The sequence below is a fragment of the Archocentrus centrarchus genome, chromosome 18 (genome assembly GCF_007364275.1).
Source record: "Archocentrus centrarchus isolate MPI-CPG fArcCen1 chromosome 18, fArcCen1, whole genome shotgun sequence".
Lineage (NCBI taxonomy): Eukaryota > Metazoa > Chordata > Actinopteri > Cichliformes > Cichlidae > Archocentrus > Archocentrus centrarchus.
This window is the reverse complement of record NC_044363.1, coordinates 554,117-568,006: the sequence shown is the minus strand read 5'-3', so window position 1 is coordinate 568,006 and position 13,890 is coordinate 554,117. Positions and strand designations below refer to the sequence as shown.

The following is a 13,890-nucleotide window of genomic DNA, read 5'->3' as shown; positions in this document are numbered from 1 at the left end:
CAACATTTTTTAATCTATTGTAAATTTAATATTTAGCGACAGGTTAGGGACAGTTAAGAATGTACAGATTCTCCACTTGGAAATGCCTGTGTCACATGCAGGCGTGCACACATCACTGTTGTCTTTTCTTGTTTGCCATGTAATGCTTGATATGTATTAAAGTTAGCATTATATACACTGTGAGATTCAAACATTAATCTCAGACACTCCTGATATTTGAGTAACATTAATGACAGCATTTCAATATTTTACAGTACACATCTGGGAGAAGAAGAAGAAAAACAAACTAGCTTGTTTTTCTTCTTCTTCTCCCAGATGTGTACTATACATGAAAGTGAACTGTGGTGTTGCAGAGCTGGATGACTGCACTTGTCTTTATTACAGCGTGATTTCTTTAATTTGACCAAAAAAACAAAGCAAAAAAAAAAACAGCCCAATAAACAGAAAAACTCCAAATCCATCAACTCAATTTAAAAATATCTTGATTGCCCACAGGCTTCCCCATGAGCTCTGAAAGGAAATCTACATACTTAATGAAGTTACCTGTAATTTATATCTGTGTTCATGGCCCAGATTTGCTAATGCTGTGCACCTGTGCACAGTAAAACCCTCCGTGGCGTTACAAAACTTGTGTCAGAATTTCATGAAAAGGCGCAGTGCGTCTTGGCGTGTGAAGCTGACCCTGCGGCGTGTGTGGAAGGGTATAGTATACTCCAGAACAGTGGCGCAAAAAGTGAGTACTATATGCAATGCATAGGGGTGTCGCACAAGGGGGCGCCAAAGCGATGCGGGGAAATTGTTTCTCTATTCGCATTTTCCGTATTTAACAGCCGTGCATATGATATGATCAATAACAGACACACACACACACCCACACACACACTCTATCATCTGACGACAGGTAGCTAAGGATGGAGAAGGGAAAAAAGAAAGCTCTCTGGGGCACAAAAGAGAAAACGGAAGAAGGAGAAAGATAAAAATGTTGTTGCGATGAAAAAAAGCTTTTCAAAGTGGTTTAAAGACAGACGCCTAAAAATGTGTCCGCATACACCTCAGAAAGTATATAGCTGCACCTCTGCTCCAGAGAGAAGTCTGTGCTCGATAATGTTGGGCTGTCTAGATCACTATGTTCCTGTGTTGTACCTTTGGTTTAGTTTCAGACAACTCATTTTGGCTTTTTTTGGCTTTCTTACATGGAATACTCCTAAACTGACAACTAAATTTCAATGCCAAGTGTGAATATTTTATTTCCTGTCTTGGGAAAAACAAAAAAAAAGGTGAGTCATCGCTCCCAGGACTGCAGAGTTACTTTCACTTTCATTTCCTAGAAACAGTGGATGAGTAACTAGTTTACATGAAAACAAAACTTACAGCTGAAGATTTCACAGTAATTGCCCAGCCTGTATGGCTTTAAAAATCTGTAAACAAAACAAGACAAAATGCTATCACCGGATTCACAGTTCTGCCTTTTTTTTCTTCTTCTTCTTCTTCTTCTTTTTTTTTTTTTTTTTTTTTTTTTGCATGGGCACTAATTTCTAATAATAGCTACAAGTTTAAAGAATTATTGTTGCTGAAATGTGAAAGTAGAATTTTACTATTATAGTATTTGAAGTCTATCTATCTATCTATCTATCTATCTATCTATCTATCTATCTATCTATCTATCTATCTATCTATCTATCTATCAAGTAATATCAATATATTATTGTTTATTTTTGTTTGTTTTTTTAATGGTTTTGATCATATCTGAATGTAAGCAAAATCTATAGAATCTATAGAATAGTGACTTACCTTTGTAAGACAGAATTTCCGTGTCAGAAAATCAGGCAACCCCAATTTGTTCATCCAAGAGTTTATTCCTATGAAACAGCACAAGCAGTACTGGATTGCTAAGAAAGTACATTCTCTCTCGGCAAGATCCAGTGAAACATTATCACTTTCTCCTTTTATTCTCCCGGGATTATTCATTTAACTTTCATTTTCTGGGAAATCACGCACCCTGCTGTTGGAAAGAGGTGGGGCTGGTGCGGGTGGTTTTCTTTTTCTTTTTTTTTAACCCTTTGTTTCCTATGGATAGATTTCTCTGGGGCTCTTGCCCTAAGAGAGCGGATCTTAAGGGTACGTAGTTTGTTTTTTAGCACTGTCACAAAAGTCCCCCAAAGGCTCCGAGCAGTCCCAGCTGTACGGAATCCCGGAAGGGACATAGGAGGGAAAAAATGGGAGGAAAAAAGATGCACTTTTGCGAGATCCCGGTCAAAAGCTTTATTGTCATTTCAGCTATTAGTGATGGCTTCTTGGCTGTTTTGCAACAATGTCAGCATGGGATTAATCACTGCCAAAAATAGAAATAAAAACACCTTAACTTGATTTTTTTTTTGTGTGTGTCAAAAACCTGTCATAATTTCAGTCAGTGTTTAAACAAATCCAGTAGGACATTTATGTTTAAACTGTTGCAGTGTTTTCAAAAGATGGGACAGTGATTGTGCTTACATGTATGTATCCCATTCCCATGTATCCTATTCATACCCCAGTATGAATACTGGGGTGATGTATTTATGCATTTTTATTAATGTCACTCACCCTTAATGAAGCTTCAGTATGTGCTGCATAAAAGGCTTCCTGGATTTCTCGACACTCTCCAAAGTCTCGGCACAGTAGTCCCATCACTAGTGATGGCCAGATGAAACTTTATGAAACCTTGAAGCTTTCTATCCAATTGGTTCCAAAAATAAAGGTTCATTTCTGAGGTCTTAATGCGCAAACCACCCTGCTGGTCAAAACCTTTGTCTTTTGAACTATTTGTAATGGCCTCTTGGCTGTTTTGCAACAATTTCAAGATGGGAATAATCACTGCTAAGAATAGAAATGAAAACACCTTAATTTGATTTTGTGTGGTTTATTCATTTATATGTATTTGACTGTGTGTGATGTGGGAAATGGTATTAGAGGTCAATGTCAAAAAAAAAAAAAAACCTAGCCCATATGATTTCATTAAATCAGGGGTATTCAAATAAAATTTAAAGAGGTCCAGTCAGACAAAATTTCATGAGGCCAAGGTCCGGAAGTCCAACTATTTAATGTTGGACTTCCGGACTTCCGGACTTCCTATATATATATATATATATATATATATATATATATATATATATATATATATATATATATATATATATATATATATATATATATATATATAGATAGATAGATATAGATATAGATATAGATATATATATGGGCAGTTTCCATTTTAAGTATTGATCATGGTAAATTTGACCTGGAAGGTGGTAGAAACACTGGACATGTGCTCTGATGTCATCAAGTAAACTGGTGTTCCAAATAAAAAATGACTGCACTGCGACCTTCCATACTTGGAAAGTACACAAGTATGAACTTGTCAAGTATGTACTAGCAAGTACAAACTTGCATACTTGAGTATTGAGAAACGACCCTTGTGTTATTAAACATCACATTTATTCTGAGAGTGTGGACACACACTAGATCTTGTTTTAACATATGATGTTCTTAACCTGGAGATCTGTGAGGCAGTGTTTTCAGGCCACTTGGGCTCTTATTTCACCTCCTGCGAATGACCCTTCGGTGTGTTTCTCCTGTTCTGCTGTTTTAGACACATTTAAGCCTGTAACATCAGCATTTCTACATGAAATTGTTGGTCATTTGAAGCCTTCAGGTTCTCCAAATAATGTCCCTCCTTGTCTTTTTAAAGATGTTTTTCCCACTGTTGGGCCAGCTGTTATATTATAAACAGCAGTCTGTACGCAGTCTGACTGTAAATTTTAAACATGCAGTTGTGCGGCCTCTGATCAAAAAAAAAAAGAAGCCTGGTATGGATCCCACAGTTCTTGCTAACTTTAGGCCTATTTCTAGTCTGCCCTTTTTATCAAAAAATCTTGAGAAGGTAGTTTACAGTCAACTAATGACCTTTTTAAATGAGCACAATATTTTTGAAGTTTTCCAGTGTTGTTTTAAACCACTGCACAACACTGGAAACGGCACTTTTAAGAGTTTGTAATGACATCTTTTTAGCTACTATATATACTCAAATGATCATTTAAAACATTGAACGTGTAAATATTTAACATCAGATCCCTCATGGAAACACAAAATTGCTATTGACTCTCAGTTTTTTCTTTTTGACTGTCCAATAAAAACAATCCAGACTCAGTAATCCTTAACAAACATATTGAGTTTCTGACACAAAGCAAAAGGAAGCTCATATACATCTATTCAATAACAAGAACATCAGTAGTGAACAGCAAGATACATTTTCTTAAGGTTTATTATAATTCCTTGAATCGATTACTCAAAAATGCAACACACACAAAAACTCTGAGCAGATTATGTGTTAAATGTTAAATGTGTTAAAACCAAAACCAAAAACAGAGAAAAGTGACCAGTAACAGGTTTTTTATTAAGGCTTACCATATTGTCATATTGGCTAAAACCCTATTGGATAAATATGTATATGAACATTAATATCTTTAAATTTGTCTTATGAAATACTAGTTTTTCTGCCATATCAAAGAAATTAAAAAAGACAAATCACAATATTTGGGATGTGTTTTTCTGTACAGTAGATAAAAAATAAGAAGAAGAATGTAAGAGCCACTTTATAAGAAGTTTGATATAAGGTTTAGTCAAAGTTTATTACTCATTTTTAGTTCGTGAATAATTAAAACATGATGCATAAAGATTTGTAAATGTGCATTTGACTGTTGTTAATGCTGCTCCTTTTAATTTAATGAGTGACATCAGATGGGGGAAGGATTGGAGGGCTGCATTAGGGACAGGAGCAAAAACAGTTTTTCTACCGTGTGACTATGGTGTGATAATTACGAAATAAACGTTTGAAAACTAAAACAAAGTCCACTGTCATACACGTCGGGATCAAGTTTTTGTGCTAGCAGCCCAGAAGCGGCATGGAAAAGACAGAACAAACGCCGCTACAAAGAAGATAGAAGTTGTTACTTGATGTTAAATGATTCTTTGAGGCTTTTTTCTGCCTGCTCTTTTGTGATATAATTCCAAGTTTCAGGAATATCAGCAGGTTTGGCCTTATATTCTCTGGCAAAATCCTTGTTGTACTTTGCCATTACATACTTCCAGTAGTCTGATGCCTCAAGGCTCCCATCTGGAGGGATTTTCCAGTCTGGGTAAATTTCCTTGTAATCCTTGTAAGAGTGCCATTGACCATTTGTAGCACTGCACCTAAAACAGTGGTCACTGATCACAGAGGATGAGCATATGTCAGTGACAAGTTTGTTTGTTACGTTCCAAGTGTATCTACCCAGACCCTGTGGCCTATGCAGTGAAACAGAGTGCTCTGTGTGGACTTCTGCATCACAGGAAGCTTTGCAGAATGGACACTGTTTGCCACAACCAATTAGTTTGTTGAAAAGCTCATTCTGGGGCTGCACATGGAGACGTTGCAGTTTCATTTCAAAGTTCAATGTTTTAAACTCTTTTCTAAGATCTTCTTCCAGGTCATTCACAGACACTGTGAGCCAGTCAGCAAACTGTTGCTTGTCAGCATTGTTCAAAAACATGAAAGCTCCGAGAGCATCCCGGGAAATGACCAGTTTATCACCAAGTTCTTTCTGAATATCTTCAACAAATGTCTTCAGGTCATCACTCTTTTCTGTTTTGGCCTTGTTGATGGCATCATTTATGCTCCTGATACATGACTGGAGATGTTGGTCCTCAAACTTAAATACTGTTGACACAGTTGAGAAATGCTCAAGTATTTTGTTGAGTATCCATGTTTTTACATAATCTTTATATGAGCAAATATAGCTCAGATAGTTTTCAGGCTCATCCTTTGAGAGCAAATCCAGTAAAACTGAATACTGGAAGGAGTTCCGTGTGCTGAACTGCTCACATGTCCGCATTTCATCAATGATATTAGTACCCAGGGAATGACTGACAAAGTCTTCAACAGCAGGCTTCAAGCACTGGTTGGTGAATTCTTCTGCCTTCTTCTGACACAGGTCTTCTTTATTAAACACAGTTTTAAAATCATCACAAAACTTTTCCTTGTTTTTCATCAGACATGTGTAGGGATCTTTTTCTTCGTGCACTTTCTTAAACTCTCTGGCTGCAAATCCACAGATGTGCTGTTTTAGAGAAACTTCAAACTCAGTGTCAGTCTGAACATCTCGATTGTTCTGCAGATTCTCATCAGTGATGTGTAGGATCTCCTGGATGTAAATATCAGAGTAATTTTTTTTTCTTTTTACTTTTTCACTCACGAACTGAGTGCAAACATCTATGATGCTGTCAGCCAGTTTCTGTACAGCCACTATGTAATCTTGAATGTTGCTCACTTCATGTCTAACTTTCCTGGACTGTGTTTCAGCTGTATATCTGAAAGGCACCGACCCACAATCTCCCAGCTCTTTTTCTAAGAGTTCATCTGAAACATCCCCAGTATGTTTTAGATTCTCTCTCAGATACGACGATATACTAGTGAAGATTTGTATGGCTTGCTCTTCAGAACAAGAAAGTTTCTTCAACATTTCACTCCACATCTTGTGAAATTCATTTTCTAGTTCTGTCTCTTCCATCTGGACATCCTTTTTCCAGCAGTCATTAATTAGTCCCCAAACTGCATTTTCAATTTCTTTTATATGATTCTCTTTGATTTTATCAGTTTCTGTCATTTCTTGTGCAATTTCTGCTGCTGCTGTGAGCTGATTAATTACAGATCTCTCCATTTCTTTTTGAAGGCTCTTTGCACTGTTTGAGAATTCTTTTTTGTATCCTTCAACCAGATACACATGACGGCCTGTTTGCCTGAAATACTGTGTCAGATTTTCTAGAAGCTTTGTCTCCCATGTAGACAGCTTTATGGAGGCTTCACTTTTCAAACAGGTGAGAAATTCTCTCATGTCAGAGGATTCAGATTTTGCTGCAACTGTTCCAAAATTGGAAATTCTTGTTTCTGCATTTGTTACCCAGGTGTGCATTTCTTTTTTGAATTCCCACTCCCATTTGTTGAATTCTGTGCAGAGCCTCATGTATGCATCAGCTACTAGACTGTTTCTGAAGCTGAAGATGAAGTTTTCGTGCTTTACTGCATTCCACAGGCTTGTCATCCACTCTTTAAACTCCAAGATCTCATTAGCAGATGACTCACAATTTCTCAGTAGTTGGATGATGTTTTTCTTGAGCTCATACACAGCCTCACTGTATCCTGCACTGACTGGTGCCATTGGTGGGTTTCCATTCCAGAGTCCAGGAATGTACCAGTTCCCAGTGTCTGGACTGTACTCCATCACATCAGTGAAGCTCTTGTTCTCCTCTTTCTTTTCCATTTTGGCTGCTGCCTGGGTCATCTCATTTAATTGTTCCAGGAGCAGTTTCCTGTCTCGTGAGTTCTTCTCATGGGCTGAAACATCCGACACATTTCGGTGAACAAACAGACATTTAGGCTTTTTTCCCACCTCCTTCATCCTGAGGAAAGCATGGACAACTGTTTGTAGGATGTCCTTCATTTCAGCTGAATTCTCCATTGCAATGTTGACAATGGTGACATCACTCAGCCCCACAACAAGTGTAGCGAGCTCATTGTCGTGCTCATGGCTGTTGTCCAGTTGTGCGAGTTCTGGTGACTTTAAGCCCTCAGTGTCAATAATCACCATGAAGTCACAGTCTAGGACTTTTTTGAAGTCTTCATTGATTTTGATGAATGACATGAAGGCACCTCGAGTACATCGACCACTGCTGACTGCAAACTGCACTCCAAACATGGTGTTAAGGAGAGTGGACTTTCCTGTGTTCTGAACTCCAAGAACTGTGACCACCAGTATCTTTCTGTTTGGAGACACCAAGTCACTGAGCTCAGAGAGAACATCACTCACCCATCTGAGAGGGATGTTGGATGCATCTCCATCTACAAGCTCAAGGGGAAATCCATCGAGCAACAACTCTGCACACAGTTTGGGCAGATGCTGCAACTGTTGACGTGATGGGTCTGTTTGTGGAAGGGACAGTGAGGCTTCATAGATCTGACCCATTTCACGGAAGAAGTGTTCAGTCCCCAGAGAGCTGTTGGAAATTTGTTTGTCAATTTCTTTGATCTCCTCTTTGTTCTCCGAGTACTTGCATTTTTCTTTATATTTCTCACGAAGTTTAGACAGTTTTATGCAAGACAGGTTATCGAGGTTCATTTGCATCCATTTCAGGAAATAAAACCTTTCTGTTCCTGGGTTTGATATTGCATTGATGAAGCATGTCATAGCTGTGGATGTGTCATAAGAGTTCTGCTTTATACGCAGTTCTTTTTTCTGTATCTGAAGTTCACTTCTGTAATCTTCGATATTTTCAGACCCAAGATTTCGAAGCCGAAATTCTTCCTTCTCTAAGCAGGTCAGTTCTTTCCATATTTCACCTTGCCTGGGAAGCTGATCTTCTTTGTATTTTAGGATGTCTTGAATTTCTGCAGTGATGGCTTCTGCATTTTTCTTTGCAGTCTGGCACTCTGGAGAGTCTTCATCAACCAGGATTCCCAGTTCATGGGCAATGTCCACCATCTGCTCTATTTTCATCTTCATCTTGGAGTTCTCAACTACATCCCTGACTGTTTTTCTCAAAGTTTGTACAAAGTCTGCATCATTTCTTTGTTTAGTTTTAGTTATGATGTTGCTATTACTTAAGCCCATCTTGTTTGCTACTGATCTTAAATCCTCATTGCTGCTTTCACCATTACCAACCAAGAAGATCTGTGCCTTGTGGTGTTGGTTGATAAGTAGACTGCAGTCAGAGTCCAGATGGTCAAAGAACACAAAAACTGCTGCAGATGTCTGACACAAAAAGGAATATTGTGTTTTAAATAAAGCAATGTCCCCACGAAGGTTAGCTACAGCCACTGGCTGACTGAAAACATCGATGTTTGTGTTTCCACCAGGAAGATACCAAGAAATTTCAGTCAGTCCGCTGGATATTCTTCTTGGACTGTCACCACACTCCATGTTGCGGTGCACAAAGGTGTCATGGTACTGTTGAGAGTTGCTCAGAAGTTTATTGAGAATCTCTGACTTGGACAAGGAGCATTCACCCAGTCTGACAAAGGAGATCATTGGAAGTTCAGAGAGAACAATTCTGTCCTCAATGAAGCCCTTGGATTCTGACAGAGAGTGAGGTCTGTACTTTTTAACAATGTCTCTCATGGCCCACAGCATGAGTGTGCACTGTTTTGTGTCACAATTGGGAAGCAGCAGAGGAACTGAGAACTGACACATGGACATTTTTAGTGCCATTTCCTGCTGTAGAAAACCATCAGAACACAGAAAAAGAGCAGTGATTATGTCAAGAGGGTTTAGCAAGTCATCTATGTCTGTGCTCCCTGATTGATCATCAGTGTGTATCCCATTTCTAGCTGTAACATTAACCATCATCAGCTTCCTTAGAAAATACCACGGGAGCTCTGATTTACACCTGAAAGCTTCATCATTAACTGTCTTCTCGTCAATCTCAAGTATTTTGCCAAGTGATTGTTTCTCTCTGTAGTACTGCTCCAAGTCCAGATCCTCTAAAAAGCTCTCCAGGGGTTTATCTGTGGAAATAAAAATACTTGTTATTACTGACAGTTGTATGCATTTTAATTACTTTGTTTCTTACAGATGCAAAGTTAGTAACTTTGTTCACACAAAAACATTTCACAACTTTTAGACTCTTTGTCGTAACCTTACAGTTCTCACACACTATGCAAGGGATACTGTCCCACAGTTTAAGCATGTACTGCAGCCATAATTATCATTTGCAGTTTATTTGATAATGCATATAATATCTGATTATGACAGATCAGATAATCTATACACCTAGGAACATTTATATTATGTAGGTAGCTGCAATTATCAATTATTTTAGTGATTGAGTATTCTATCAATTATTTCATTGATTAATCAAGTAATTAGATAAGAAGTTATAGAAGAATTATTAGCAGTTTAACAGCTTTTGTACTGGAGTTTTTGCTGTGTGAAACAAACAGCGGTGGATGGAGTAGCTACAAAGTTCTCTTTTCTTCACTTGCTGATCAAGTGGTAGATGAAGGACATCCAGCTGTGTTCCAGTAAAGGTTTAATGGTGGATACAGGAAAAAAAAAAAAGCAGCTGTTTTAGATGCTAGAAAAACTTTTCTTTTCACTTCACCTAAATACACATCTCTATAGTGGCTCTGCCCCTTTGTGCTGACAGACTGCACGTAAAACAGCTGCCTGCTGCTATTGTGTCATCAGCGTTTTTGTTGAAAAATTGGGGTCTGCGTGAGCGTAATGTTGTCATGCTTTATGCAAGCACTCTCCTAAATATCTTTCTAGTGCAGGTGTATTTTTAATCATTAATCCGAACAATCGCTAGTGCTAATGCTTGCTAGCAAACTGTGGTTGTAGCGATCCATTCTGGGAGCTAACAGCTGTAGTAAAGAAAAAAATAACAGCTGAAATTCTCAGCACAACACACAAACACAGCAAGGAGGCCTGGAAAAACATGTCAGCGACGATCCACTCAGTATTAACAGGAATTTGTTGCAGCAACAGAGAACTTTTTAGAATCAGGGGGAGTGATCCACTCTCCAGTCCAGTACGTGGAGGTAATGTGGCTCCAAGCTGGTTTGACAACTGCTATTGAACCCACAAGAAAAAGGAAATGACTCAGGTGAACTTGAATGCTTCTAATGCAGGTGAAAATCTCCACTTACAGAGAAAAACGTGAGTGCTGCAGAGTTTAAATGAAGCTTCAAAGCAACAAATCTGCTTTGAGGAGTTTTTGATTACTTAATTATTCGAGTTACTTGAGGAATTGTTGCAGCCCTAATATTATGTAATGTTTAGTTACTCTGTTGTTGATAGAAAGTATCCATCACTTGTGGTTTGTTTCGTAATATAAAAGCTTAAACCAGAACAGAAATCTGATGTTTTTTTTGTTCAATGTTGAAATGCATGCGGTACTAAATCCTACAGCCTTTAAGTTGACATACTGCTATATTATTTTATGTTTATCTTTTAAAAAAAAGGTTCCACAAAGATCTTATTCACTGTTCTGGCTGATTAAAAGTGAATATAGAAACATGAAGAGTTCAGATGCAAACTCTTCTAAATCTGCCTGGACACTTTTCTTTTAAATGAGCATTTTTTTAAAATCTAGCTCTTAAATTTTAGTAATTTTATTTCACAGGCAATGGTGAGGTGCTCTTTTTTTGTAAATGTAAATATAGTAATTTACCTACTTTTTAATAAATAATATTTTGTTTTGAAGCAAAACCAGCAAAATCTTCAGCCCATCCTCTGCCCAGGACGGACTGAAGGCAAAAGGCGCAAATATCAGACTGTGATAAAAAGATTTCGACATAGACTCACACAGTACAATCGCAGTGGCAAAAATGGCAGCACATTTATTTTAACAGAACCCACAGTGACACCAGTGGCACAGTTTTGCATGTCGAGGAAATTTCCTTAAATAAGTTTGTAGTTTAAAAGCTGTTTGAAATTCTTTATAAATTTTCCTCACAAGAGAAATGTGTGTGGGTGGGCTGTGAACACATGCGAGTACATGGCGAGCCACCGACCTGTCCGGTCCCCCGCAAGCATACAGTGTGAGATATCAAGTCTGATTGCAATGGGGAAATCTCGGTTGGAGGCATTTGACGATTCAGACTACTCAGAGATTTGTATTTAATGGGTTATGACGATTGATTGGCGTGTAGTAACAGTGGCAGTACTCTTTGGGGGGGGTTGGATGTAAAGCTCTGGTGAGGTGGATGTGGCCCCCGGGCCACCGGTTGAAGTTCCCTGATGTACAGTTTTTTTAAAAGTGGTAAATGACAGATGGGGCATAAATTTCCAGTCTACCAAATGTTACTGAGCAGACTGTTTGAAATTAATCTCTCATCTTCCGCTCCTTCTCTTTTTTCATCTCTGAGAGTGAAGTTACCAAATTAATTTTTTTTCTGCCAAAAACAGCCATTATGTCTTAAAATATATTATGTCCTTAGATTTGCTATTCATTTAATTCTAATAGAATATGATGTTTGAGTTTTTAAAGTCCTTTTTTTTTTAAAGCCGATTTAATTCAAAAACTCTAAATCTATAAAAGGCTAAACAAACATCAATAATTACTTTAAAACATTGTAATAAATAGAAAATTATGTTCAGCATGTGTTTTATACAAATCCATAGGAACCAGTGACCTGCTGTGTAAAACCTTTAATTCTTTGTGGGTCTGATCTGCTTCATCAGCAGTGATGGCATAGTTACCTTGAAAAAGTAATCTAATTTCTGATTACAAAAAGAGCTTACCTCTTACTTTCTTACTTTACTGACTGCATAATTTTAGAAGGAACTAAGTTAGATTATAAGTTACTTTATTAGTTAATTCAACTGCTGTCAGTGAAACGTACAAAGCCCCAGCCGCCCTCTGTACCTCCACCGAGGCAGCAAAAGGGTGCAGGCTGGCCACAGAAAGGCCCAACTCAGACAGCGCCCCTGCCAGGACAACCTACCCAGCCTTTAATCAGCAGGCCAGGAAGAAAAAGAGAGCAGCCTGACAGGCCCCTCACTTCCCACAGATGAAGAAGCTGGATGTTCCCCGTTTGCCAGCCCCACCTGCTACTGTATGTTCCAGAGCGTGTTGCAGCACACTCTGTTCTGCTTCTAAGTAGGGCTGCAACTAATGACTATTTTGATAGTTGATTAGTCATCTACTATTGAAACGATTAGTCGACTAATTGGATGATGAATCACATAATTATAAAATGGCACTTATTTAGCTATCAGCGTTTACATTTTGCATAGCGTTTTTTTAAAATGTGGTAGTAAACACATGGAAGATGGATACTTCATTCAAAATTTTTAATCAGGTTTGCTGCTGATATAAATTTAACGGTCCATTTTTCCAACCACTAAAAAAAAAATAGCACTTTTTTTCCCCTTCTAAAACAAAGTTGGCACAGTTTCCCCAGTAGCCACCATGACTAAACATGCTGCTGAATGCTATCCGGACATTATTTCCAGGGCCAAATGCTCCTAAATAAACAGCAATGGTATAACCAATAAACTTTTTGCCGGCTAGGAGGTGGAGGCGACCCGTCCTGGCCCTTAAATATGGGTCTGATAATCATTGATAACGTGCATTTAATGGACTGATAACATTCGATTTGGCTATATTACCAGGCTTTGGTGGATATTTTTGTTTCAGAATAAAACACAGTGTCCGTATTTCTTTTCAAAGCATGGCTCTCGGTGTGGATGTGCTTGCATATGTTTGGCCACCTGTGCTCCTGTACACTTTTCCTCCTCTCGCTCTAATATTGCCCACTCTGTCCAGAGTGAGGGAACATTGCCACACACTAATTTTGATATCTCCACTCTGGCCAGCAATGCACTGGCTAGCGGAGATATATCAGCTTCTGTGCGGGCAGGTATGACAACTCCCGCTGTGCAGGAATATGCTGTCCCAGGGACGGAGAGTTATTTTCCACCCACATCCAGAGCACCTGGTACTTTGGACCTGGCGCATCCTCCACCAGGTCTCTTTACAACTGTAAGTGGAGGGTGTTTGAGGACTGGTGCCACGATAAGGGTCACATTCCCTTTCAGTGTCCAGTGGGCCTGATTCTGTCAATCCTACAAGACTTGATTGACAAGCAAAAAGCTTTTTCCACAGTTAAAGTGTACTTGGCTGCCATTACTGCCTTCCACAAGGAGTTTGGTGATAAAACGGTTAGCCAACACCCTTTGGTTTGCCATTTTATGAAAGGGGCTCACAGGTTATTCCCTGTCTCCAGGCCACTGGCACCCTTTTGGGATTTAGAAGTGGTTTTTGGCTGGGCTCTATGGCCCTCCATTTGAACCTCTACAGGAGGCTGATTTAAAGCAT

General features: G+C 38.6%; 2 protein-coding genes across 3 annotated transcripts in view; both read right to left on the bottom strand.

Moving 5' to 3' along the window:
• LOC115796747 (interferon-induced very large GTPase 1-like) overlaps positions 1-1,923 on the bottom strand; it is a 32,069-nt gene extending 30,146 nt beyond the window's left edge. Inside the window, exons 1-2 of one of the 2 annotated variants that reach the window (XM_030753168.1) lie at positions 1,792-1,914; positions 1,372-1,418 (exon numbers count right to left, since the gene is read on the bottom strand). The gene's annotated coding sequence lies outside the window, so the exon portion shown is untranslated. Of the gene's footprint in view, positions 1-1,371; positions 1,419-1,791 lie in introns of both variants that reach the window. The other variant, XM_030753167.1, reaches the window with a different exon arrangement.
• A 3,059-nt stretch (positions 1,924-4,982) lies between these two features.
• On the bottom strand, positions 4,983-9,557 carry LOC115797324 (interferon-induced very large GTPase 1-like). The gene has a single exon (XM_030753879.1). The coding sequence runs from the start codon at positions 9,411-9,413 to the stop codon at positions 4,983-4,985; it is 4,431 nt and encodes a 1,476-aa protein (XP_030609739.1). The 5' UTR covers positions 9,414-9,557.
• Between the last annotated feature and the right edge of the window lie 4,333 nt (positions 9,558-13,890).